The sequence below is a fragment of the Copadichromis virginalis genome, linkage group LG11, assembly GCF_057382275.1.
Source record: "Copadichromis virginalis isolate Kocher_CV1m ecotype Utaka linkage group LG11, C_Virginalis_male_GT1.1, whole genome shotgun sequence".
Lineage (NCBI taxonomy): Eukaryota > Metazoa > Chordata > Actinopteri > Cichliformes > Cichlidae > Copadichromis > Copadichromis virginalis.
This window is the reverse complement of record NC_140628.1, coordinates 24331616-24358286: the sequence shown is the minus strand read 5'-3', so window position 1 is coordinate 24358286 and position 26671 is coordinate 24331616. Positions and strand designations below refer to the sequence as shown.

Below are 26671 nucleotides of genomic sequence, written 5' to 3'. Positions count from 1 at the left end.
AGGATTACATTTACGTCACAATCTCTCTTGTTATTTTTCTCCCAGAATTCCTATAGTTGAAGGCTGTTCTCCAATAAGCAAGAGGCACTTTTTTTCACAGTTTTTTTTTTTTATATACCACCATGGTAACCACATACCCTTTACCTCAAAACACGAGCTAGAGGGATAGAAGGAAGAGACTGGAGGGGAGAGAAGCAGAAAGAAAAAAACCTGACAGAGAGAGGAGGGAAAAGAAGAAGAGGAGCAAGGAGGTGGTGAGGGGAAGAGGGAGAAAAGAGCACAAAAGAAGTGATAGGGATATATATAAAAAGCTGTTTTCACACATGCACCGCAGCGCTGAACTTTTCTAGAAATGACGCGGAATAGGTGCAATGTGAAAAATTGAAACAGTGTTTAAATTGCCTGCTCTCCGGTACAAAGTCCATGTCAATCAAACGTGACGTAAGCGGATTTAGTGTGTTGCAGGTCGCTGCTTTTGTAATTGTGTTAATGCTCTTTGTGTCTGTATGAGAGTTTTTATAAGTGTTTAATATGTTGTCTTTCTTTGTTTATGTCTTTGTTTTATCGTTCATATGATTATGACTCTTACCTGTGCTTAGGTGCCCTTGGATCTTTGCTTTTTTTTCCTGCCTATGAATGCCCTCAAACTGCCAGGGACTCCAGATGAAAGTTAGCCTGTATCGCAAAATCTGGAAGACTTACATAATGCACCTAAGTGCTCATCTTAATTATATAAAATAAACATATCCTGTAGGTATAACTATAGAATGTAATTGGCCAGTGAATTCACCATCACTACTACTAGTTCCAGCGAGTCCTAAGTGGCCTATGTAATGAAGGGCATGTTCGGAAATGTGGTGACCTGTTTCTCCCGACTCTGTCTGGAGTTCATGTGTGAAAATGGCTCAGGAGAGAAAAACGAAGGAGCAAAAAACTAAAGTGGCACATCAAACACTGTAATAAATCACAATCCAGGATTAAAAACTCAGCCTATCAGAGCACAGCTCAACAAAATGCATGCTCGCTCCAAAGTACAGTGTGCCTTTGTCAGTAAAATGAAAGTAACCTTGTCTGTCTCTCTTCTGGCCTGTGTAGCCCATACTTTGGACCAGTCTGTGGCCATATTTAGAGCTCTGTTCAACCACATCATGGCCTCTGTTCCAACATGTACGGCCACTGTATGTTGCATAATATAATAAAACAAGTAAATGTAATTTGCAGTAAACTGTATTTCTGCTCTAGCTTTCTCCAGCAGTCCACCGTGGAAGCCTCTGCACACCTTTCTGTACAGACACCAATACAACGAGGATTACGCTCTCCTGTATTACACGCTAACAGTGTAACACAGACACATACGTACACACAGATGCCCACGCTCACTACTTTACCCAAACCATTTGTTCAAATAATAAACACACCAAACAGAACACTACAGAAACTGATCAAAAACGAGGCTGAAAAGAGTAACGAGCGTTGCTACAGAATTGATCAAATTACTATAAAATGATTCAAAGTATCAAGTATCCAATCGAATCAGTTGATTCTGAGTACAGTCCGGGCTATTGATAGTTATTGATCAGTATGTGCACAGGTCAATACAAAATAAAGTCACAATGCACCAAACACAGTCTGTGGTCACTACAGCAACAGGACATGCAGGTCAACGCATGGCTGGTTGCTCGAGGTGACAGAACAAAAATTGCCAAGGGCAACCAACACAGGCAATCAATCGCCACAGCAACCCAAACACAGGCCAACCAATCAACTTACAACAATGTGAGAGGAAGGGGGGGTCGGGGCTTTATCGGTCACTAGGCAACCATTGCCATAGCGATGGGGTCCTCGTGAATTATGATTGGACGGAAGGTTCTTGGGTGTTTCAGGAAAAGATCAAAACAGCAGGAAAGAAAATAAATAAGATTGTCAAAGAAAATAAAAAAGGAAAACAATATTTTAGTATAATTACTCTTCTTGAGTTGATTAAGCTGTTTTTCTGTAAGTTACCCAAAGCATATTTCACTGAAATGTCAGGTTAAAGCTTTCCCCGTCAGTTAGCTGTGCACTGTCAAGTCTAAGTTACCTTGTACACTTTTTTTTCCTCACTAACCCAAATTTATCCGCTTGCTCCCCAACACAGAGACAGAGCGCAATGCGTCTTACTCTGAAAACCACGCCCACTGGACTCGTCATATTTATTATAGTTTTTTATTTTTTTTAATATTATCCTTGGTTTTAAATATTAAATATGTCTTTTAATTTTAATTTTCTTTTTAATTTAGTTTAATAAAGCTGTCAAACTGGGTTGATTTTTTTCAGTTAAAAATACACTTTAAAAAAGTTATTTCAGTATTAATTTTAGTTTTTTAAACATTATATTGTGTAAAAGTAATTGTATATACAAATGCAGCATTTTCTGAATATGATTCACAGTCCTGTAAACATCTGAGGAGCATCCAATAAAACTGACACTGGATATCAGTAACAATATGCCTGCACCACACTAACGAGTTTCACTGTTTTAGCCTTAGTTTGCTTTGGGCGGGACTTGATTGCACTCTGTCTCTATACTAAGGCTCACTTGTCTCATATTGTGCCACTCTTCACCTGCTCTCCACCTCCTCACCTCTCTTCACTTGTTCTTCATCCTCTCAGTAGTCACTTAGTATGGGCGGTTGGCATCTTTCGGCCTTTTGAGCTGCACTTTCAGTCTCTTCATGCCAATCTGGAAGCCATTCATGGCCTGGATGGCGGCCTGAGCGCTGGCTGGGTTGTCAAAACTCACAAATCCTGAAAGACAGGCAAAATGCTAACTTTAGTCATTTTGTCAGGCGGGTTTACACGCATTAATTAACACAGTATTTCATCAGCCAATGACTTTTTCCACTTGTCCTTTCTTCGCTCTGATAAACCGGTCCTCCCCCATTCCCTCCCCCTTTCTCCCCCGTCTGCATTTCTCACCGAAGCATTTGCTCTGGTTGGTGGCACGGTCCACAAACACCTTGGCTGAGATGACATTGCCAAAAGGCAGGAACATCTGCAGCATCTCAGAGTCACTGAACTCCTGAGGCAGGTGGTAGATGAAGATGTTACACCCCTCTGGACCTAACACACACCCACACACACACGCACGCATCCACACAGTAGACAGAGTTTGATAAATGATCTCAGGCTGTAAAAACTTTGCAATAAAAAAAACTTTAAATAAGATCACTGGAGAGAGGGGCGTGGTCCCGGCCAGAAAGGAAACCACATCACCTTCTCTCTGCTGCTGTTGCTGGGGCTGCTGGTGTTGCTGGGCAACAAGTGTTGGCTGCTGGGGGAACGGCTGCCCGACCAATCCGTACGCAGCAGGGTACGCCGCTATTGGGAGAGACAGGGAGCAACAAAATATGATTGGACCACAACAACGAGTGGCAACATAGGAGCGTCCAATAGAGTCACTCTGTTCGAGCTGAAACGTCTTCTGCTGAAGGTGAAAACTATTAACTGTAACATACGAGTGGAATAAGTTCACCAGACAATGACACTGTTGATCTGAGCCTGTACACGCATTACATCTCCCCTTGATATTGAATCATGTACACATGATATGTCCTGTGTTACATTATCGCCAGCCTTTTGTGTCTTAATTAAATTGGATAAATCAAAACAAAATGAATTCAGTCAATCAAACTGTCCTTTTATCCTTGACAGTCTGAGAGCAGACACATTCATAACAAAGTCACAAGTCTGCTCATCTTGATTTAACCTCCTCCCTGAGACGTCGGCTGGGAAACACACATATGCATTAATAATAATACGGCTGAATATGGATTAGATATGTGTATGACTTCACTGAAGCTAACGTGATTTTTAGAGCCACGTGTAATTGATCCATATGTGCAACTTTGATTTACAAGGACATGCATATGGTGAACATCTGTCACATCATCAGTGGCTTTTGAGCAGATGTATTTACTACTGATTTTGTTTGCATGCCTCGTCTATCTTAATGTAAGCAAAGCACACAGAAATTAATATCTATGAAGAATTCAGATGATTATAAGTGATCAGTTCTGTGATCTGCGCATACACCAACCTGTGTAGTGCTGCATGCCTGCGTAGGCCTGCTGTAGTGGGTCCAAGGCTGCTGCTGGACTCTGAGCTGGGGATATGAAATTTTAAAAAAAGGAGAATTTAAAAAAAGGCAATATATTAATAAATTCTTGTGATTTATTTTATTTCTATATCTGTAATGGACCTGGAGTTTATGTAGTGTTTATTGAGTTCTTGGTTTCTGTTTGTATTTTTATTTTCTATGTCTCTGTTATTGTGTTTAGTCTTATTCACTTTGTCTGCTTTGCGTCCTGCAATTTGGGTCCGGTCCTCATCACAACATCACAGTAGTAAACATATCTCTACACTCCATAATGATTTGATCAAAATACCTTGATATGGGTGAACGCCATTGGTGTATAGTGTTTCTGTTTGTTGCCCATTGGAGGGAGCTGGCACGCTGCTGTAACCATTCACTCCTATTGGTGGAGGAAGCGCTGGCACAGGTGTTGCTGCAATAGTTGGGGGGGTGTTTGTACCTACAGACAGATATCACAGCAAAACAGAGTCTCTGTCATTGCAAATATTTCACTATACCAGAGAGATGAGAGACACAGCTCTTAAAGAATAAAACGTTTAGATTTATGGGAGAAATCTGGTGGTAGAAAGATGGTAGTAGAAGTACAACTTTCAGGATTTTAAAACCCCATTTGGGGGCAAAGTCAGGGAACTAGAATAAGTCTTTGTTCTTTAAAAAAGATAAAACTTCCCTGGCAACACTATGCATGCAGTTTTTATGTCTCAGTGACCAGCGAAATTAAAATGAATTAAAAATAATACTTCAAAAGAAGTGCCTTGAGGCCTTTTAAGATAGCTACCAAGAGGCCTATCTTGCATCTCGAAGGACATTAACTATATTTCCTATGTGAGTACAACTGCTTCAATAACCAAACCTTCATTCAAAGATTCATCTTGCTAGACTTACACTGTAAAAACATAAACTGAATGCTTTAAACTCCTAGAAGCAGCAATCTAGACTTTTCTTTCGATAACATGAAACATTAAAAGGAAAAAGGGTTGTGACTATTTTTCTAATGCATCATGTTTGATGTTATAACAAACTGACAAGTACAGCTAGAAGATACATCCAATAATCCAAGAATATATTTAAGTACGCATGGCATGTAAGCCTACCCGAGGATGGTGTGATGGGTGTAATGGGTGTGGCAATGATTCCATTGGCATTGAGTGCTGCCATCTGCTGCATCTGTACGGCGGCAACTGTTGCCACAGGAGACAAGTACGCTGACTGGGCAACCAGGGCCTGCTGTTGGACAAGCTGTGGACAAGGAAGGAAGCAGAGACAGGAAGGAGATGGAGAGGTAGAAGAGAGGAGGGAGAAAGAGGGGAGAAAAAGTGAGGGTGAGAGAAAACAAAGACACAGTTAAATGGGTATGGGAAAAAGAGAGAGAGTGGGAGAAAAAGGGGAAAGAAAAATGAGAGGAAGGGGCAGGGAGAGGGAGTGATGGAGGAACAGATGAATAGAGATCTAATTACAAGGCCATTATGTCCCGAGTCAGTGGGTTAATGGTTGTGTGTTGCGGGAAAGCTATTGCCAGATGACGTATGTTCTGTTGTGTGGGTAATAACATTAGCCTGAATTAGACCACTGATAGCCTCTTCAAACTTATTACATCCTTTCATAAGCACAGCACTCCCCTTACAAACTTGGTGCATGCATGTGCAGCACAGCGAATGTTTATGTGTGTCTGTGCTTGCCTGTGCGTTGACCGCCTGCGTGTAGGCATTGTAGGCGGGGAAATTGAGGGTCATGGGGCTGAAGATGCCGAGTTGGGAGGCCACCTGCTGCATCCTCCTCAACCCCCGCTCCTTCTCTGTGTCTGCAAACTTCACCACCAGACTGGACGACGCCCCCTGCGAGGACAGAGGTGAAGACAGAATTAAGTTTCAATTGCAAGCAATTTTCGGTGTTAATGGGCCCAGGCTTCGTGTTGATTCATTCATTTCCTCTATCCAGTTAATCCTTTATGAGTCTCGTGGGACTCACGCTTATCCCGGCACAATGAGCAGTGCAGGGCCAAAGCAAATACATTTACATTACATTATTACCTACAAAAAATGCAAACTCTCCCCTGCGGTTCACTGTATAAGCCTTTAGAAGTACATACACATATTTGGTTGTGTCTGTTTGTTTTATGCGTATGGATTTTATCCTTTGCGATCATGTGCATGCTGCTTACAGGCATTGTGCGGCTCCCGTGCAAGCTGTTGATGGCAGCTTGGGCTTCGGCATGTCCTTGGAATTTCACAAACGCGCACCCTGTAACAAACAGTCATTGAATTAAAAATAAAAATGGCACTGCATGAAATGAAGCACTTTGTGGTATTATATTTGAGTGCATTTTACCTTTGCTGGTGCCATCAGGCCCTCTCAAGACAGTACACTCATCTATGCTGCCAAAGGGCTCAAACAGCCTTCTGACGTCCTCATCGCTTTGCTGCTTTCCCAGCATGCCCACAAATAACTTCCTGTCCTCTGAGAGGCCAAGGATGTGTGGAGGAAAGGGAAGAAAATGTTATGAATTCAATGTTATATTCCCAATGCTGGCGACATGGCTGGTATAGAGTAAAGGCTGTCTTCAGTAAAAGAAAAAAAACAATCTTTTTATGGCAGATTCAATTTATGTCCACCAGGTTGCAGTATTGACCACAGAGACCATAAACCAGGAAAGTGGCATGAAAAGAGTGTGATCTGAATGTGTATGTATGTGTGCGTATTTATAGAAAGCAACTTGCCAGGCACCCCGCTGACTACTTTCCATCTCTATCTGATCCAACTTGACACCTACCCTTCTATCTGGCAAACAAGGACATCTGTACACTGTGAGGACCTTTTGGCCAGTCTTCACAACGTCAAAGGTTTATTACAGGCTTGATTTTACAGTTCTGGTTAGAGTGATTTAGATTTGGATTGGATGGTTACGTTTACAGTAAGGGGAATGCATTATGTCATTATGTCACATAGACAGAAAGACATAATGCAGGAGTACGTGTTTGGATGTTTAAGCGTGTTTCTCACCGCCTCTGCCCTCGCTGTCAGCTGGTTTCACCTGGATTGGCCGATTCATCTGAGGGACAAGCAAGCAGGAATACGGATGGTCAACATAAACAAGCCTCTCCTGGACATATTTGTTTTCTAAGACTGACTTCACTTTCATTACATTTTAGGTAACATATTTTACTCAAACATTAATTGGTATTTTGTAAATCAGCAGGTATCCATCAAAGAAATTTTGACTTTCCACCAGAGTAAAATCAATATTTTGAACCTTTTTTTTTTTTTTAAAGGCGGGTTTAATTTACTTTAGCAAAAAAAAATCATTTTTGTTCACCAACTGGGCAGCAATACCAGGAAAATGCACAAAAATCTCTTAAACAACATAACCCAGACTCATTACTGTAACTATATGCTGAATATTCACACCTGTGTACATAACCAAGGTCTGATATTGAGTCAGGGAAAACATCGGTTTTTGTGGCATGTTTTGAAATCCAGACAAGCATCAAGTGTAATGACAAATCAGACACAAATACTAATATTGTTGTAAAAGTAAAGATGAATAGACTGTAGCTGATATTTTTATGTGGCTCCTGTGTGTATCCAAGTGGGATTTATTTTTAGCAGCAGATAAATGAATGTTAGCAGGTAACAGGTGTGTCTGAACTCTGTCCGAGGCTGGTTGATCCCTGCCAAACGCACACAGTCTTACTACCTATGATTTCTCACTCTCTCTCTCTCTCTCTCTTTCAGCCTCTCTGTCTCACACACGCATGCAGGAGTACAGAGGAGGATTGAGAAGTGACGAGATTAAGAATGCAGGCCAGCTGATCAGGATTACTGAAGAACTACGGATTAGATGAGGGACAAGAGGAGGTTGAGATACGGCGACGAGGCGGGGGAGGCAAGGGAGAGAGAGAGATTTTGTAGTGGGGTGAAATGACAAGTGTGTAACAGGACCAGGCGCAGTCAGCTAAAAATAAAAGGATGTTGAACGAGAGACAGAAAGAGAGAGACCTGGGGGACCCTGCCTAACTTCGACCGACTGAAAGGGCAGGTGGAAGGCCAAGAGGAACCTGGGGAATGAATGGAAAGGCTGGAAAAAGAAGTAGTACATGAAGAGCGAGAAAGAGAGACCGAGTGTGGGAGGATGAAAGCAGAGCTGCCCCTGAGAGGATGATTCAAAAAGAATAGAAAGAGAAATAGGGGATGGAGGGAGGGCGGGAGGGAGGAGCTGGGCGTGATTCAGTCGTGACTTGCTCTATCTTTAAAAAATGTCACGACTACACCCATCCACTGCCATGAATGCTAATGCACGCGTGCAAACACACGTTCTCCATGTCTCCCCCTATTCGTTCGCTATTTAGAGAAAGAAACACAGGTCTGACGCACACACACACGTAGAAGCACACATAGGCACAAAAACATACTAAACACACACAGTGCTTAGTCATAGCACTGAGGCAATGAGGCACAGTGTTAATGCCAGGGGAATGGGCTGGGGGAGGAGGAAGAGGAGGAGAGCTGCAGAATGATGGCGGTGAAAAGAGGAAAGCAAGAAGAGAAGCAGGGGGGTGGAAGGAAGGGAGGAGGGCAAAGCCGCAAAGACATAGAAGACAATTCTAGTTTCAAAATAACTTCTAAAAGTTTGAAATAAATAATGTTAAAGAAATCATGTACTTATGTCTCACTGCCAGTCAATATGTGATATTTCCTTTAAAATAGGTACTTTATGTCTATGAGGAGTTACTGAAAGATGGGAATAAAAACACAGGAAGAGAAAAGGAGGGCAGAGAGAAGGAGGATCAGAGCTGCAGAATGAAGGTGATGAAAAGAAGGAAACAAGAAGAGAAAAAAGAAGGCTGGATCAAAAGGAGGGATGGAGGTAGGAGACGAGGCTAAAGGAGATATGAGCCAGTGAAGTGACATCTAAATATACAGCAAGAAAACACGCTCATCAAGTACAGTTTCACATTTTGCAAAATAAATTCACAATGAGTTCTAAAACTATTTATTATTAATTATATACTTTTTTGATTGTAAACAAAAGATTAATCAAAATAGAACAAATAAAGAACATAGAGCAAAAAACAAAAGGTATTGAATAAAAAGGAACGGAATGGATCTCACCAAAAAGCTCTTATCTGTGGGTACATTACTCTAAAAAGTGGAGGAATATAATCTTCATTCATATGCAGAGATTTGCTGTTTGTTCTTTAACACATTAATAATAATAATAGTAATGAGGAAATTATAATAATAGTATTATATTATTATATATAGGTCTCAGAAAGGATCCATGTATATATTAATACCTCCCTGCCAATCAAAATAGGATTTTAAGCTCAATAATATGTAGTTTACAGCTATAGTTATTGAAAGACGGTGATAAAAACAGAGGAAGAAAAAAAGATGGGAAGAGACAGAGAGGAAGGGGAAAGCGAGGAAGGGGAGAGAAAGAATGGAGAGAGGTCCCAGTGGGGTGTTAAGGCAATGTAATGAAGCTGGTAATTGAAGAGAGGGAAGAGCAGCGAGAGACTGATCCATACATTTGATTAATCAGCTCTTAGCTGTCACCACAAAGCTATTGATCTAAGACAAGGCCATCACACACACACACACACACACACACACACACACACACACACACACACACACACACACACACACACACACACACACACACACACAAACATGGGCACACAAGGGGTGTGCAAAGGAAGGAATGATATGTACTTTTAACCCCACACTTTTATCGACTCAAGCTGTCAGCATCATCATAACCTTATGGAAAATACACATAAACTTCCCCCTAAACTAAGCTGTAGTGCCTCTTCACCTCACTGTGCAATACCTTTTGTGCAATACTTTTGTAAATAGTCAACAGTGCAATAGACCTCAATACTTGAAATGTGCAATTCACTTGTATTTTTATTTTTTATTCCTATTTATTCTATTTATCCCCTTCGTATATTTTATTTATATTGTCTCTGTATTATATATATGTGTGTGTGTGTGTGTGTGTGTGTATATATATATAATATTCTGTAACTCTGTAACTTCTGTCGGTGCTGTGCTTTTTTGGAAATCGAATTTCCCAGAGGAACCCACCCGAGGGATTAATAAAGTTCTATCTTATCTTATCTTATCTTATCTGACCGTCTTCCATAACCTTGAATCCATCCATCCATCCATCCATCCATCCATCCATAACCTTGCATCCATCCATCCATCCATCCATCCATCCATCCATCCATCATAATCCTAGCCCTGCTCAGGGTGCTTTTGCTGTCCATCTAAGTTGCCATCCATCTTGTGATACAAACTCATTGATCAGCTCCGTCTTGTCCATTGATTTCGGATTGTGTTGTAGAGCAGGCTGATTGTAGCAGGATCTACATCCACTGACCCTTTCCCTATCCCTCTAGCCATCTATCACTTCTTCCATTTGTTCATTCATTAGGCCTATTCAAGCTCATCCTTGAAACAGACTGAACAGAAACACCTCCTGATTTCAAACTAAGGCCTTTGAATCAAAGCTTATCAAAGCATCTGTGCGAGTGTGCGTGTGTGTGTGTGTGTGAACTTTAATAGAACCATATAATATGAATCCCACATGATGTACTGCAAAGGATGAGAGGAAGAATCAGAAGAGATGAGGAAAAGCAGCAGGTGAAAGGTGCAGTCGGCCGGCATAAAGACACAATAGCACTGGAAAATTGGCATAGCAACGAGATCGTTGTCATGGCAATCATATGACGGCACACTGGGTAGGTAAACAAGAACGCTGGTTGCCAAGGGCGACTCCTGTGCTCTTTGAGTAAACAAAGAATTTGTGCTGGAGGAGCGTTTGCTGGCTTTAACATCACACATTTTTCCTGCCTTGTAAAATAATAAGAGAAAGATGAGCATTTATCATAAGGACATAACACACAGAATATCATGAAACCCTCAGAATCGGCTGATTTGTAAAATAACTTCAGTATATTTAATGAAGCCCTACATGAAAACGCTTCAAAATTTTCATGTAGATGTACAAAGGGGTGGGTCAAAATTTGGTGCTTTTTTTAAGTCACCTTATTTTTACAAGCATTTTTTAAAGCAGGATAAGTAAAAAAGGAGGTAGCCACATGAACTTTTCAGGGCTGAAATTCACATTTAAGCTCATTCAAAGACAGCAAGAAAATCAATTTTACACCCACTCAAAGTGTCTCAATCTAAAACAATCTAGACTAAATTCTTCCCACCTTTGCGCCATTGGTATAGGATATATAACAAAAGCAAAAGTGCACTTTAATGTCGCTGACAGTGAGTAGCAAAAAACCCCCAAAAAACGGTACCCTGGATGCTTAATCTGTTTTCACAGAAAATCACATCTGTGAGCCACATCTCCACGTGCGATAGGTGGCTTGTCAAAAAAAATACCATCTAAAAGGTTTCCTGTTTACCTACATTTAAATATGAGGCTCATTTTCTAACTGTGATTTCTTCTGACACAGGAGAATCATGGCTATCATATGCTCCAAACCGCTTTGATGGTTAAGCCTTAAAATAAAAATACCACTAAAATTAGATTTTGGCGTTTGTATGCAAAGTTATCACATGTAAAAGGTCTGCCTTTTACCTACATTTTCATACCAGACATTTTTTAAAATGTAAATTCTTCTTTCCCCTGTTCAGCGTCCCTCTAACACATCCTCTTATCGTAGCATCATAGAGAGAAAAATGAGCCCTGAGTAAATGTAAATATATATGAGCAATAAGATGAGAATAATGGAGAGATAAAGGCAGTCTTAATAAGTAAGGGTGAGGGATTGAATCTACATTGTAGTAATTAAAATTCCCTTGAGCCCCAGTGAAAAATTCAAACATAGTATAGCCCCCGCTAGTCATTCACACTGTATTTCTGTCTCCTTTACTCCAGCACTCATGAACAGCCACATGCTCCTTTCGAGTCGAATTATCCTCTAATTACTCACGTTCCAATTAGGGCTTAATTAACAGTAACCATCTGCAAACACGTACAAGGAGCTGGCTTCATACTGGAGCGTGGTTTGATCCGTCCTGCTGCATACTAAGAAGCCCTCCCTGAGAGGCAGAGTTTCTATATCTCAGAGGAAAGTGAATTCATATGTGAGGCCACGCATGAGGGTGAGATATGTGATATACGATGGTGTGCGTGTGAGGCACATCCACACACACAAACGCACACATGCACGATCATGTACGGCATGCAAACACAGCCCATTTGCATGCTGAGGTGACAACACACGCACACACATACACTGACACACAGTATCCACTACAGTTTTCCCCCTTCTCAGAGCATCCGCCCTTTGGCACACACCGAAGCAAACACATACTACACACATACTGTTAATCTTACTCCCTGCAGTAATGCAGAGAGGATTGTGCCAGGATTAGGGGATATTAAATCCTTGGATTATCCAATCAAATCGTATTCTCCCCCCCCTCCCCCACCTACACAAAATCAGTGGAATAAACCATTGCACAGTGTTATGAGGGAAGGGGGTAGTGTGTGCATGTAAATGTGAGCGCACAAACACTATTCGGGACATGGATTAAACGACGGCGCTGAATCAATGTTATCATTTTGTTCTTTTGACCCTTTTTTGTCATTAAATCGCAAGAAGAAACAAATGTTATCACAAACAGTAATATAAAACTGATTACAGAGCACAGAATCACAACATTCAATCGTGAGCGTGCGCGTGTGTGTGCATGTGTGTTTGTCCACCCTTCCCCCCTTTCAATCTCTCTCTGGAGCACTCCATCCACACAATTTCAGATGTCTATTTTCCAGAGTGCACAAGAAAGGAAAACTATTTTTACCCCTTCTCCACGATCTAGCATTATTTCTCTCCCTCTTCCTCTCGCCTATCCTCAATTCCCCCTGACTCTCAGCTCCATAATCCCTTCATACCCCATGACGTAGCCATCACGGCGTTTTTTTTTTTATCTTTCTTTTTCTTCTTTCTTACCATTACGTCTTACTTTCTTACTCTCTCCATGAATTTTAGTAAACCCATCCTCATCATCAGCATGCAAAAAACTAAGCTAGGCACAACTGTTTCTAACTGTGAATATTGAAAAAAATATTTTAGACTAATCCACATGACTGATTTATACGACTCTACCTTTATTCTGGACTCAACAAAGTTGAGGGCACATTGTAAGTCTGATTAAACAAATTAATTGTAAAATTAAGGACAATTGATGGTGATCACGCAGGCATTTTAAGCTAGAATGCAAATTTTGAATTTTAAACATTTTTAAAGAGAGAAGCATCAATAATTCAGTGAGCGTAAATTATTTTGCAGTTATTTTGGCAAATGATTAACTACTTCATTTTTTTTTTTTTTTAAATCCATGGTTTCAACATCTAGTGGCCTAATGTTAAAGGCACCAAATAACTATATTTTGTATCTCTCCTGAATCTATTTATTAACAAAAAAATACAAAGAGGATGTGTAGTTATAGAAAAACATGCTGAAAATAATTAAATGATAACGGATAATTTGAGTAAAACAATTCCAATTGTCCAAGAACAAAAGCAATTGTTTTGTTCTTTTCTTATTTGCTGTTCTTTCATCTTTTGCTCACAGCGGTGCACATATTTCTCTAAAACACCAAACTTGCTCTCAGAAAAGACTGCGGCAGGTTTAGCTCAGCTAAAGTCAAGATGAAAGGAAGAGCGACTTTGATTACCAAGAGTAGTGAAACCAATTCAGCTGTTTGGAAACCCTTTGGTTTCGAGGAGTCTGAACTAGAAAATGCAATTTTCGTTATGTTTCAAAAGTGAAGTTAACTTATTAAGCCATGGTGATCTAAATAGTGACCAACAAATCTTGGAGATAATTGATCTGAAATTCAGGAGCGGAACGACACCCGTTACAATTCCCTTGCTGTCATAAATCTATAAATGCCACGTCCCCCCCCCCCCCCCCCCCTCTTTTCACAGATATCAGAGGGCTTAGCCGGGCCCACACGCTGCTCCGGACCCTCACTGAGGCCTTGTAATTCATCTATCATCTTTGCTATTCTTTTTCTTCTTCATAACCTGCTTCCATCGAGGTCTGGACTGATCAAGTGTGGAATTATGGTGATCTGCATATTTGATTTTTGCAAAGATTTGATGCCCTTTGCCCTTCCTGACACATCCCTCCTCATTTTTCCAGACTTGGGACCAACACAAAGCATAGATTGACTTGTGGGCCCCTTTTTTTCATTTACCTTCAGTTTTGCGGTCCTTGCTAATGAATTGTGATTCTAATTTTTGTCATAATCAAGCCCTAATTTTAAGTGATATTAAAATACTCCATGCTAACCAAGTTTTCACTTTTCCGAGGAAAATCATCAGGACTGTGACAAAAATTCTACTCGCTGTAATAGTCTTAAAATATTTTACTGTTACTCAACAGTGAAAGATGGTCCAAAATGTAAGGAAATCGCATAGACATCAGCTTCGCTTTCACTACATGTGGCCGGTTATGGTTCCATGCATAGCCACCCCGGGGTATCACATGTAGGATATGGTAAATGTGACACCCTGGCTCACACCTCTCATTCACAGCTGGATGAAGACACTGAAACGCGAGAAACAGATACAGTGAGCGCTGAGGTGGAGCAGCTCGGCAGCACAGCTCCACCCCACCTCGTCTCTCTATCACACCACGTTAGGCTTTGCATCCCTCAGGTTACCTAGCAACCTGGCATCTCAGCTCAGCTCCGTTGCCTGGTAACGGGGGCCTGCAACCACAATACAAGCTCCTGAGCGGCCCATCCCCCTGCTCTCATCCCTCCTCCCTCTGTCTCTCCCTCATTCTCTTCTTCACACCTGAGAAGTCCGCCCTCCTTCTTCTCCACTCAATACTCTGTGTGGCAGTTAACCCTTCACCAGCCTCTCGGATTAGCAACATATTCTCTTTTCTTTCTCGTTCTCTTTTTCTCTTTATCAGGCTCCATAGTAATGACACCAAACCATCCATAAAGCAGAACTAACTACCCTGTTGATCCCTATAATATTATATGCTGTTTTTGTCAAACCCCAATGAGAACATTCTGCATGCAGCAGTGGAGCACTCACTGAAATTTGATCCTCTGGATTTAGTCCAACATAATCCAACAGCACTATAGCGGATAACTGCTAGACCTATGCACTTGGACCTTCTTTCTATTTTAGGGAGTGTAAGTCTTTTGAGAAACGAACGGCTGAATTAAAAAGGCTGCTCAGAGCCATAGAAATTCATGATTGCAAAAATCTCATATTCACTGAGATTACATTCAACACGGAGCCAGCGACACGTTCTTGAATGCTCAGATAGTTACAGCATGAGGCAGGATCCCAGAAAATTAAAGCAAGAAAAACATGTAAATGACTTGTGTGTTCACATAACAGCCTAACAGAACTAAAAACACCACACTGACTGGTGATGATTTAGCTTTTTTGCATGTCACAGGAATAAAATAGATGTATGAAATTGTTTTTTTTAAACTTCTCTTTCTTGGAAAACAATTCATAGTTTACACTTTAAATTTTAAAAGGTATACCGCTTTAGCCTTTTTTCACTTTATCGCTTGTATAACAAATCTCTTTAATTCATATTCTTCTTTTACAACGTTTCAAACTTTTTATATGAAAAATAAAGTTGTGTGGGGCCATTAATAATCCCATAATAGTTTTTCATTTATTTCATTATTTTAAGTGTTTCTCCACAAAATATTTTAAATAGTCTTTTTGAAAGATGTAATAGAAACATGTAACAAAGTAGTAATAAAGGGAAACCATCCAATCCTGACCCAAAAACTTGAAACAAAACTAAAATTTGCTGTTGCTCACACTATTACTATTAATATTTTGTGTTAAAGTGATACTAGCATAGTGTAATGCACATTTTATTCAAATATACTTTTTTTCTCAGTTAACTAACTGTAACTGACTAAATAAATATCATTTTATTGGTACAGGAAACTTGAGTGAAATTACAAAAACAAATTTAAAATGTATTCCTCCATAAAATATAATTATATAATAAATAATTCCACTGAGTCATAGTCGTTGCTAAAATAGCTCGGTTGCTTCGGGGTAAATAGAGAAAGGATTTTACTCATTTTGATTAAATAATGTTGATAGAATTTAACATAAGCAGTGTATAACCCTGAAGGTTACATTTCAAGCTAATCCAAACCTATATTTTTCTAAATGTAAAATGTTCTAAATTCCCTCTATATTCTTCATTCTTCAGTGAATTTTTTTTTACATGCTGAAGAGTCTGTGGAACGACCCTCAACGGGATCACTTTTCATTAAAGCCATAAAAAAGCTTGATAAAAGGTCATTTTAAATTTACTTTCTGGGACATTTTTGAAAGAACAAAAGGTTTCCAGCTTTGAGAAATAAAAAAAACAGAGCCTTTTTTATATATAAGAATTTAAATGCCCTCCCCACCTTGTATAAATGAATTTATTATACAAAGAACTCACTGCGAGGTGCCTCTAGGCAAAACCACGTTTGGACAAACTGTGCTATCAGTGAACAGAAGTAAATATTGGAATAGCTTACCAGTTATAACAAAGGAACATTCTACATGTTCCACAAAGGCTTATAGCAAACCAGAACTGTGATCATATTTAATTTAGTATGATTGTATTTTATGTATTTGTCTTTTGTTTGTGTTCTTTGTTTTGTGTCTATATGGTATCTGAATAGTGTGCAGCTTCATATGATGTGGTCCAGGGACTGTATGTAAATGAGTAGTTTACTAAAATGTGGCTTGTTCATATTTATATGAAGGCACAGCTCTATCTCAGGCCTGGCTAAAGCAGGTGACTAAGAAATATCTTATAATCAACAAGTTACTACTGCAGTACTTTTAAAAGTCAGTCAACCAACTAGTATTTCATGGCTGTTGTTTTTTTTTTTTGCACATATACATTTTTGGATTCCCTAAAGAGATTTCAGCTAGAACCAAAGTGAAATCACCAGCATGGTAATAAAATAATTTTTGTTAACTACTTTTGTTAATTGGAATTTAATCTACTCAATCTACAAAGACATTTTTGTCTGACCTCAAATTGTCAGAAACAGCAGAAAAAAGCATAGATTTCTGTTAAATAAGGCACAACAGCCTCATTTTCACACCACATTTACTAACAGCGCGTATCCAAAAATCTGTGTGTAAATCATGTGTATGAACATATCACACACAAATCAGTGTTTTATCAATATTCTCATAGCGGAATTTGTTCATACTTTATGAACAATTTTTAAGTGCCTTAGACCAGGCTGTCACAGGAAATTAGTTAAGTAATTCAATTCAGTTTTATTTATATAGCACTAAATCACAACCACGGTCGCTGAACTAAAAGCAAAACCCGGAGCCCAGTTTTCTCTGTCTCCCGTATGAGGCTTGTTGTCCTGTTCCCATTGTTTTCTGTTGTTGAACGCAGCATTATTAAGTGTGGTGATTTACGTTTGTGTAATGTGGTCACTTAAAGCTCCAGTATTGCCCTGTGGTCAGAGGAAAATGGCCATTATTCAGATACGAAGTTGGAGTGTGGCTAGAGGGGGGACCTCAGAGCGGAGGTCATACCCCAGGTGCAACCAAAGTCCTGTCATCCCCTTGCCTGCCTAATCACATACACACATATTCAGACACACACCAGTGGCCCCCTCTGACAGATGTCTCTGTTTAAATTGACAGAAGTGCGCCCTGACTCCCTCCCACTCCTCCACCACCCAGAAAAAGCCCTTTCTTCTGCACACCACCCGCCTGCCCCTTCCTCCACGCTCATTATGGGAAACTCTTGTCTTGTTTCCTCCTTCTCTCTAACCCGAACTCCTCTACTCCTCCCCTGTCTCACCCTTCCCCCCTCCCCGTCTATACACCCCTATTCATGCCAAACCTCTTCACGGCCCTCCTCCACTCCGCTTAACCTCCCCTTTCATTCACACAAATTCACACATTCATTCACCCCCCCCCCCCCCCCCCCCCCCCCCGGCATGGTCCTGTTCTATACGTCCGCCTCAGTATAGACACATAAATATTACATGCTGAGACACCATGTCTGGATTGCAAGCTGTAGCTTTGAGAAAGACAGCCTCACATGGACATGGACAAAATAAAAGATGCCAACTCATGCCAAAGCATGCCATGCCATGAAAATCTATGCAAGACGGAGTGTTAGGAAGAGTAAATTAATTCAAGTAAAAAAAAAAGGGGTGATCACTGATGAAAGCCCGATCCAAGAACAAATGCTGAGATCTGCTAAGGTCACCGCATTTAAGTGATCCTCGCATACTCTGATTTCTGACAATTGTTTTCTACTCTGAAATGCATTTGTTTTATTCAAATGGGAAAGATAATCCTCTTGTAAGCTTACAATAATCAGTCAAATGTATTTCCAGTTTCTATCTGCATTAACGTGGAACATCTATCTTATTTTGTAAAGGTTTCTGCTCACTAAAGAGGTTTTGGCCTTCCCCCCAAGCAAAGTCTTTTTTTAAGTGGAGGGAATTTACTCAAGTATAAATTTATTATGCCTGCAAACCTGAATTGGATGAGTGGAAGAAAACAGATGGATGGATGGATAAATATATTTTTCTATATGCACCTTTAATATATTGCCTTGACACATCATGCTTACTTGCATAGCCGCCCTAAAGGGCCACTTTCAGCCAGGAAAAAACAGTTCTCTATTTTAAATATGAGGATTTTAGTGTCAGTGGGCAGTTTACAATAAGCCAATGTGTGAACCCAAGATTTAAATAGCTACAAAAAAGCTGTGCTTGTGCAAGTTTTGAAGCAAACTTCACAAAATTACAACTCAGGTCTTTTCATTCAGTGAACGTGGACACAAGGCTGTGCTAAAGCTGTCTGGCTTTACAAAGCAGATGGTGTGTGATATGGACTCAACTTTACTGCTACTTTAGAGTTCAGCATCTGAGAGACACACGGCCTGGTAATCATCCATCCACACAAATATCATTTTACAAACAGGCCAACACATGAAGGTCCTTCTGTGTTTATTTTGTTCAGGTAGTACTTATGAGGACCAAAATCTGTTTACACTGGTAAATCACAGAAAGCAGCCTCTATAGCCATGTGCCAATGATTTTCATTAGCAGAGCCTAAGATTAGAACATTTATTGCTTATGGTTGTGTGGTTTTATTTTAGGTTTTATTTCTTTTTTATGATGACATTAAAGTCTGTGTGTAAGCTCATAGGCAAAAATAATACTAATAATAACAATACTGTGACATAAAACGAAACCACCAGAATCTTAAAAACGACCATACGTATTTCATACCACCCAGCACTAGCTTAAGGTTAAGGTAAGTCTCTAGGAAATGAATGTAAGTCATTGTAATGTCCTCTGGAGTCATGTATAAACAACAGTGTGTGTTGGAGTATGTGTGCATGTGTGTGTATGTGTGTTAGGTCTTAAAGAGGCAGGCGCTCTCCAGGGTCAGGTTTTTATTAGGCTATGATTAGATTCTGCCTCATTTTTGTTGTGAAATATGAGGCAGGCACTTTTTCTCTGCCCATGTTTCATGCAAAAATGTACCCACATGCACACTTACAAACACACACACACACACACACACACACACACACACACATGCATGCACAGAGCAAAGACTTTTGTTTTAAACAAACAAGCCAAATCCCTCCCCTCACAAACACCCTTCTGCTCTGCATATCCCCTCTGCATCACTCTCTCCAGCTCCTCCTCTTTTTGTCTACTTCTTGTACACACACACACACACACACACACACACACACACACACACACACACACACACACACACACAATTTTACACCTGTCCCTCTACTCCCTTCCCATCCCACACACAGCGAGGATAAAAATAGAGAAACAGCACGAGGGAGGGGGTAAGCGATACACATCACAAACCCCATCAGGAGGGGAGAGATAGAGGGAGAGGAGGGAGAGACAGAGAGGAAATATAGAAAGAGAGAGAGAAACTGAGAAAGAGAGAGATTTGGGGTCTGTTCTAAATTGAAAGTGTAGCAGTAAGCAGTGAAGGGGAATAGTAAACAGTGCTGCTGACCACATAAATATGCTAAATTAGCCTACAAAGTCGCCCTAGTGGATAATTGCTCATCATAGCTTTGCCCCACAGGGAGGCTGTCTGCCAAGCATCTTAGATTCCACATGGAAACACACACAGGACGTACACAACATGGACACATTCTAAGTGGATCTGATAAACATCAACTAAAAGTAGTGGTTGATGTATACCTGAAGAGATCGCATCTATCTTCCCAGGCACATAACACTACTGACATACTTAAAGGGAAAAGCGATTATTTATGGTGATATTTCCAATGTTGGTTCTTTTTCTTGGGCTGCCCTTAAAAGAATGAAGTGACACTAATTATTAAGAAGAGGCTGCTGTTTCTGCACCGTCTAACCATCTGTGTCTGATCTCATCAATACTATACATACACAGGATGTTGTGGAAGTCAGTTCAGTTTCCACGGTTTTGATTTTTGATTTGACTTAATAAAATGCTTAGCAGCTATAGACGTGTTTCCAGGATCAAGCCTTAACCCTGAAAATACTGTAGTTAAATTTACACCATCAAACAGCATATTGCTTATAACCCTGCCAGTGTCATTATGACTGACACCTGACAAACCATGTTTTTGTTCTGTATTTCTCCACAACATAAGTTTAGGGGTGCCAGCGAGAGCTTAGACCTCACAGAATTAGTAAAATCCCAACACTTTTCCAAGATCCAGCATTAACTCTAAAACAACCAGCGATGCACCGGTGCATCGTGCTGTTCACATCAGTTCTCTGTTGTTCTGATTTCCAGCTCATGCATGACGCAGCAGCACACTGTTTGTTAGTGTGAGACCTAATGTGGGGAATGGGGGGAAAGTAACAGCAAAGCGTTCAGAGTTTGGAGGGATTTCACACTGCTACACTCTTTGTGTGTTTGAAAAAGTTTTTTTCTTTTACTTCACTGCTAACTTTGATGAAGTGAGTCAACATTTACAGTCTTGGACTGTTCTTTTGTTGAGAAAAAAATGTTTAAGTATAGCCTGATGTTATTTTATGAATAAAGGAAGGATTCCTAGTCTCTTCCTCACAGTGAGGATTACAGCTTATTAATTTAAGGCTGGTATCGGATCAGTGCTCATTATCAGTAGAAACCGAAAGCCAAGGTAACTGTGTCATATCGGAAATGAAAAAAGCTGGATCAGTGCTCAGTGTCAGACTAAATGTATTTAATCAATATCACCACTACAAACTTTTATTCTACTTTTTATTCTACTCCTCTGTAGTATCTCTTTTGTTAAGTACTGGTGGTGCTTCTTCTGGCTTTATAATAATTCATTAGACATTCAGTGTGTCACAGAAAGTACATCGTGTATGTGTGTGTGTGTGTGTGTGAGAGAGAGAGAGACAGCTTCAGTTTGGCTCTAATCAAAAAACAGGGAGCAGAGTGCTGCCTTGAGAGCAGTGAAGCATGACAACACACACCTGGTAAGCTGCTTATCACACTTTAATTTCACCTACATTGAGATCTGCGGATGTCGGCGTGACCAAACAGATGTGTGTGTGTGTGTGTGTGTGTGTGTGTGTGTGTGTGTGTGTGTGTGTGTGTGTGTGTGTGTGTGTGTGTGTGTGTGTGTGGGTGTGTGCAAGCAGGTAGACGTATGTGTGTGTACAAACAGTTGTGTTTGAAGTAGCACAAAGATGAAGGGAGCGATAAACACAAAGAGAAGAGAGCGTGCAGATTAAATGGAGAGAGAGATATCGACAACAAAGAACAAAAGAAGCAGATAAGAGGAGAGATATGGGAGGAAATACAGCAGCAGTAGGGCTGCAGAGAGATAGAGCGATAGATGGAGAGCAGAGGGAGATACGAGGTTAAAATCTAGCCAGGCTGGGAGGGAAGTGTGGCCTGATGAACAGCGACAGAGGGAGGGAGAGATGCATGGGGGATTAGGATGAAACAAGGATACTCTAAATTTGATGTTTGCATGAGCACGAGTGTGCCTGTGTGTATGACAGTGTCTTTTACCGGTGTACGTGTAAGCAAACTATGACTGAGCTGTGTGTCTGTTAGTGTCTCCAATGAATGTACAAGAAATACAAGCTTTTTAACTTACATAAAAAACTGTCAAAAATGAAAGAAAAGATGTGAGAAAAAAATTATATAACCAGGCAACAAATCAACATGTCAAACTAATTATACTGTAGAAATATTCTGACTGCAGGCATAATTATTATTAAGGAGAGAAGAATATGTATCCAAAATGTCGCCTGTGCATTGTGCTAGATTGCAGTGGTCCACACACTCTTTGGGGATGACATGTCCTTCTAATGGTTATCCTGGATTTGTTCACTGGAAGCTGAGCCTTCACCTCTGACCTCGGACACATGGTATCACCCAATCTCTCTGAAATAACAAGACCCACACTAGCTGCAAAGCCAGCCAACAGTGTATTTCTGTGGATCATCAAAGCTTTTATATGTACTGAGGTTTTGTCTTACTATTGTATGAATTCATTTCAGCTATTCTACTTTATTTAAGCTATTTTGTGGAATTTATTTGGCTGCTTTGATAGAATAATTTCTCGGCTGTTGATTTGATATATTTTAGCCTTTAAAATCGAGCATCCACTACAGTATGGCTCTTTTTGCAGAAGTAAAAGTGGTTCCTTGAATGAGACACCTTTAATAAGATATCTACAAAATAAGACCAGGAATACATCTGTGGGGGCAGGCTTTTACGACACTAAATATTTATATTATTTGCATTTGGGAATAATGAGGAAACCCCTGCATGCACATATGAATTTAATCTTCATGTGAAAACAAATGCTAATATGTGGCGGATAAACATAAGCGCTTTCACATGGATGTATCCCAGAGGGAATCTTTGCACCACATCTAATACACCAAAACATCTGTGTGCTACAGCAGGACTTTAATAGTGGTTCCACTGTTAAATTTCTGCTACTGTGACAAATATCATGTACTATCTTGCTCCCTCCCTCTCGCTCTCTTCTTGTCATGCTCCCTCGTCGCTTCTCATTCCCTCTGTGTCCAAATTAAACACAAGGCACAGGACACTCTGATAAGGCCATCTGTTCGTATCTCCCTCTCTCAATCCCTCTGCACTTTTTCTTCTTACTCCGTCTGACAGTCTATCGCCCCTTGCTGAAACTATAGAGCACACCTCTATGCATTTCTCTTCTTCTTTTCATTTCTCTACTGGCTGATCAGAGCATTAAATCCCATCGGTGAGTGGCAGGCAGGAGCAGTAACACTCTGTAGCGTTGGACTTGTCATCGAACGTTTAATTGCTAGGCCGTGGGTGTAAAAGCAACACATCAGAGTGTGTGATGCTACAGCTCAATTAAAGTTGTATGAGGTGCCCGACGTTCCTCCGCCGCCTGCAGTTTAGAGTGATCCCGAGATTCACACGCATACACACATATACACACAGACCTCAGCCCTCGTGCCTCACAGGGAGCTTAGAATCTGACTATGAAAATGAGTTTGTGATAAATTCATCACAAAGCTTAACAAATAGAGCCGGCAAAGAAGAAGAGTAGGGGAGGGGGGGGGGGGTGAAACGGTCAAAGGGGTCAACTAATCAAGAGGAGGGGAAATGAGACGAGGGGTAGAGGAACTGCGAGGGGGAGGGTGGAGGAGGGAGATGGCGCGCGCGTGAGAGAAGGAGGACTTAGAAGGGTTACCATTAATGACTGTGAAATGAGAATCCGAGGAGGAAGCGCTAGTGTGCAGTGAGAGAAAAAAATGAGTAAAAGACAGCAGGGAGGGAAAAGGAGGGATGAGAGAGGAATACCATGAAATGAAAGGGTTCAGGCTAGTGTAATATTCTACTGCTGTAGAGAAACTGGAAGACGTCAGGAGGAGGAGTTGAACACAGGACAGAGGGGATTTGAGAGTGGGGGGGGGTGCGGAGATGAAATTGAATGAGAGAGAAAGCATATGGCAGGTCTGGGGAAATAAAAGGAAGAATACGGAAGAGATGAAAAAGCATTTCTTAAGGAGAGAAAAGAATGGGACAAAGGGAGGATGTGTGAAAGAGAGTGAAAAATCTTCTTAAGTCATTTCTAAATCCCGTCAAAGAAGTCAATATAGGCAAGGGAACGGAGACGAGGGAGAAGGGAGACATGCGCAACGCAGTCTCACGGCAGTTCCCGAAACAGTCACAAGCTCTAATCTATTAACTTGCGTTTCTGTAAACGAATTTTCCAGCTTTTCTGTGGTCCTGTACTCAGATTTCCTGTCCTTACATTTTTGTTCTGCTAGTCTCGGACGTACTGATTTATGTTTGGGTACAAAAAGTTCATATTTTCCACTTTTAAAAGAAAAAACAAAATTTCACCGGTCACACCAGAAACTTTGTTTCGAATCTTGCATGTGACAGATTTTTAATCATTTGTCTTATTTTTTAAGATGTTATCTATTTAAAATACAATAGCTTTTGGTATTAAAAACAGCCTGGTTAGGTTTAGCGATTTAAACTGTGATGCGCCAGCCAGAGATTTTCAGAGTTTCAGAGATAATGGGAGAAATAATCGCCGGAAGGTCAAAGTGGCCGGATCCCAAATTGTCACTTTCAAGGAGTTCTTTAATGTTTTTAGTAACCAAACGCCACTTACAAAGAAATGCACAACTAGCGAATTGGATATTTAAACTACTGGGATAGGTTTGGAAAAATGGAAAATTTTCTTGGATTTCACACAAAGCATATACTTAGCACTGAAATACAATAGTTTCAAAGTCGTGCTGACAACAATATTTGTGTCCATGATCAGGAACAAACAGATTTTTCACAGTTTGGCACGAGACCGGGTTGACACACAGGTTTCAGTGGTTAGTGAAATGTGATAGCAGAGCTAAACCTTAGCTGCTCTATACAAAGTTACCAAAGCCAAGCATCAAAGTATAGAATTAAATGGAGACATTTAATTTAATTTAGTTAATCGCTTTAAAATGTTATCATTCGTTAGCTGTAGTCACCAAACCAGTGTCATGGCTCTGGATATTTGTTAAATATGACTGAGCTGTGCTTCTTGTTTTGATTTCATTACTGTATTAGTATTGGAGACAATTTTGATTCATTTATTTTAACTGGGCTTTGGGTCCTCTTTTGAGATTAATACATGTCTGTTCGTGTGTTTTTAGTTTAGGTAGTGTTTCTTCATTTTCTCTCTCTCTCTATGTCTTGATGACTTTTTCCTCCTGTGCTTTCCTGTCTCTGTCTTTTTGTTTAGTACCCTTTCATACTCAGTCCTATTTGTCTTTTGTTTATTGTTTTACTCTGAATGCTAATTTTGTGTCTTGTACTAGTTTTACTTTCTGGTCTTTTCCCCCCTAGATCGCCTGCCCCACCCTAACCGTCCTCACCCATCGTTGACCGTTTTCATCTGTGTATATTTGTGTAGTCCTGTCTTCCCCTTCTTGTTTCCATATTCTCTTGATTGATTCCCAGGCTCTTTGAGTTTATTTTTTTGAATTTGCGTGTCACTTCCCTTTTAGGGCTTTTTATGTCAACCAAACTAAAGACTCGACTTTTGTTACTTCCCTCTACTTCAGTGGCTGCACTTTGGTCCTCATTCCAACCCCAAACGACATCCAGAGTGATTAATGAGGCTGCTGATGGAAATATTTGTGAGTGCTTCAACTAAAGGGAAGTGTTGATGACAAACTGTGTCAGCCCCTCATTTACTGCTATTCATGAACCAATTCACTGAGCTCAGACATGCTAAAATTCTTGCAAGTGCTTCATTATGAACACTTCTGGCTCAAATTAGACAGAATAAGTGATCCAACCGGAAACCAAGACACACCAAATGCAGAAAAAGTTATGCTTTTCATGAAGAGTCCAGGCCTATATCAGCCCACGAATGCCACACCCTTGTTTCAGCACCAGCCTTCCTCAGGGGAGTGGTGCTTCTGATTGTTACATGCTGACTCTTTAGTAAATCTTTGCAGCTAATGAGTATCCGCCCTGCAAATGTTTCCTCTGTGTGTCCAGAATATCTATCACAATTTATCTGGAAATTTGCAGCAATTATGTTCTTGTAAGTCAGCCGTATAGATGATTTCCCTTTTGCGCTTAGAGACATCACAGAGGAATGTAGAGAAACTAAGAATGAGTTAAAGGACAAAGGGCAGTGCACACAAGAAAAGGGAGACACAGCAGACAGCAGAAAGGTGATTATGAAAAAAGGTCAGGCTTCTTAGCAGTCTCTAATTGGATTACTGTCACTATAGTGTGTTTGTATAGGTGACTGCGAATGTGTGACTGCATAGAGGTTCAAAAAAAGCATGCATGACTGCAATATGTATGCAGAGATTTCATGCTTGTGTGTGTCACAACACTTCCCTTCCCCCAACGCCTTTTCCTCACGCTCTTTTTCCACAGTTTTTTTCACACAGATCTTATCAACACTCTGGCTCAGGAAGAAGGTGCATGAAGTGAAATTCTGATCATTAGCAAGTCAACGAACAGAGAAT

At 40.4% G+C, this 26671-nt stretch overlaps 1 protein-coding gene across 2 annotated transcripts in view; it reads right to left on the bottom strand.

The window, feature by feature from the left end:
- Nucleotides 1–26671, bottom strand: part of celf3b (cugbp, Elav-like family member 3b) — a 33316-nt gene that overhangs the window by 1799 nt on the left and 4846 nt on the right. Inside the window, exons 5-15 of one of the 2 annotated variants that reach the window (XR_014923053.1) lie at nucleotides 7136–7184; nucleotides 6464–6592; nucleotides 6297–6376; nucleotides 5815–5970; nucleotides 5230–5374; nucleotides 4428–4574; nucleotides 4079–4144; nucleotides 3256–3360; nucleotides 2959–3102; nucleotides 2624–2787; nucleotides 1771–1869 (exon numbers count right to left, since the gene is read on the bottom strand). Coding sequence is in view for 1 of the 2 variants with exons in the window: in XM_085473948.1 (XP_085330074.1) it covers nucleotides 2660–2787; nucleotides 2959–3102; nucleotides 3256–3360; nucleotides 4079–4144; nucleotides 4428–4574; nucleotides 5230–5374; nucleotides 5815–5970; nucleotides 6297–6376; nucleotides 6464–6592; nucleotides 7136–7184 (1149 nt within the window). In the remaining variant the exon portion in view is untranslated. The remainder of the gene's footprint in view (nucleotides 1–1770; nucleotides 1870–2623; nucleotides 2788–2958; nucleotides 3103–3255; nucleotides 3361–4078; nucleotides 4145–4427; nucleotides 4575–5229; nucleotides 5375–5814; nucleotides 5971–6296; nucleotides 6377–6463; nucleotides 6593–7135; nucleotides 7185–26671) is intronic. The other variant, XM_085473948.1, reaches the window with a different exon arrangement.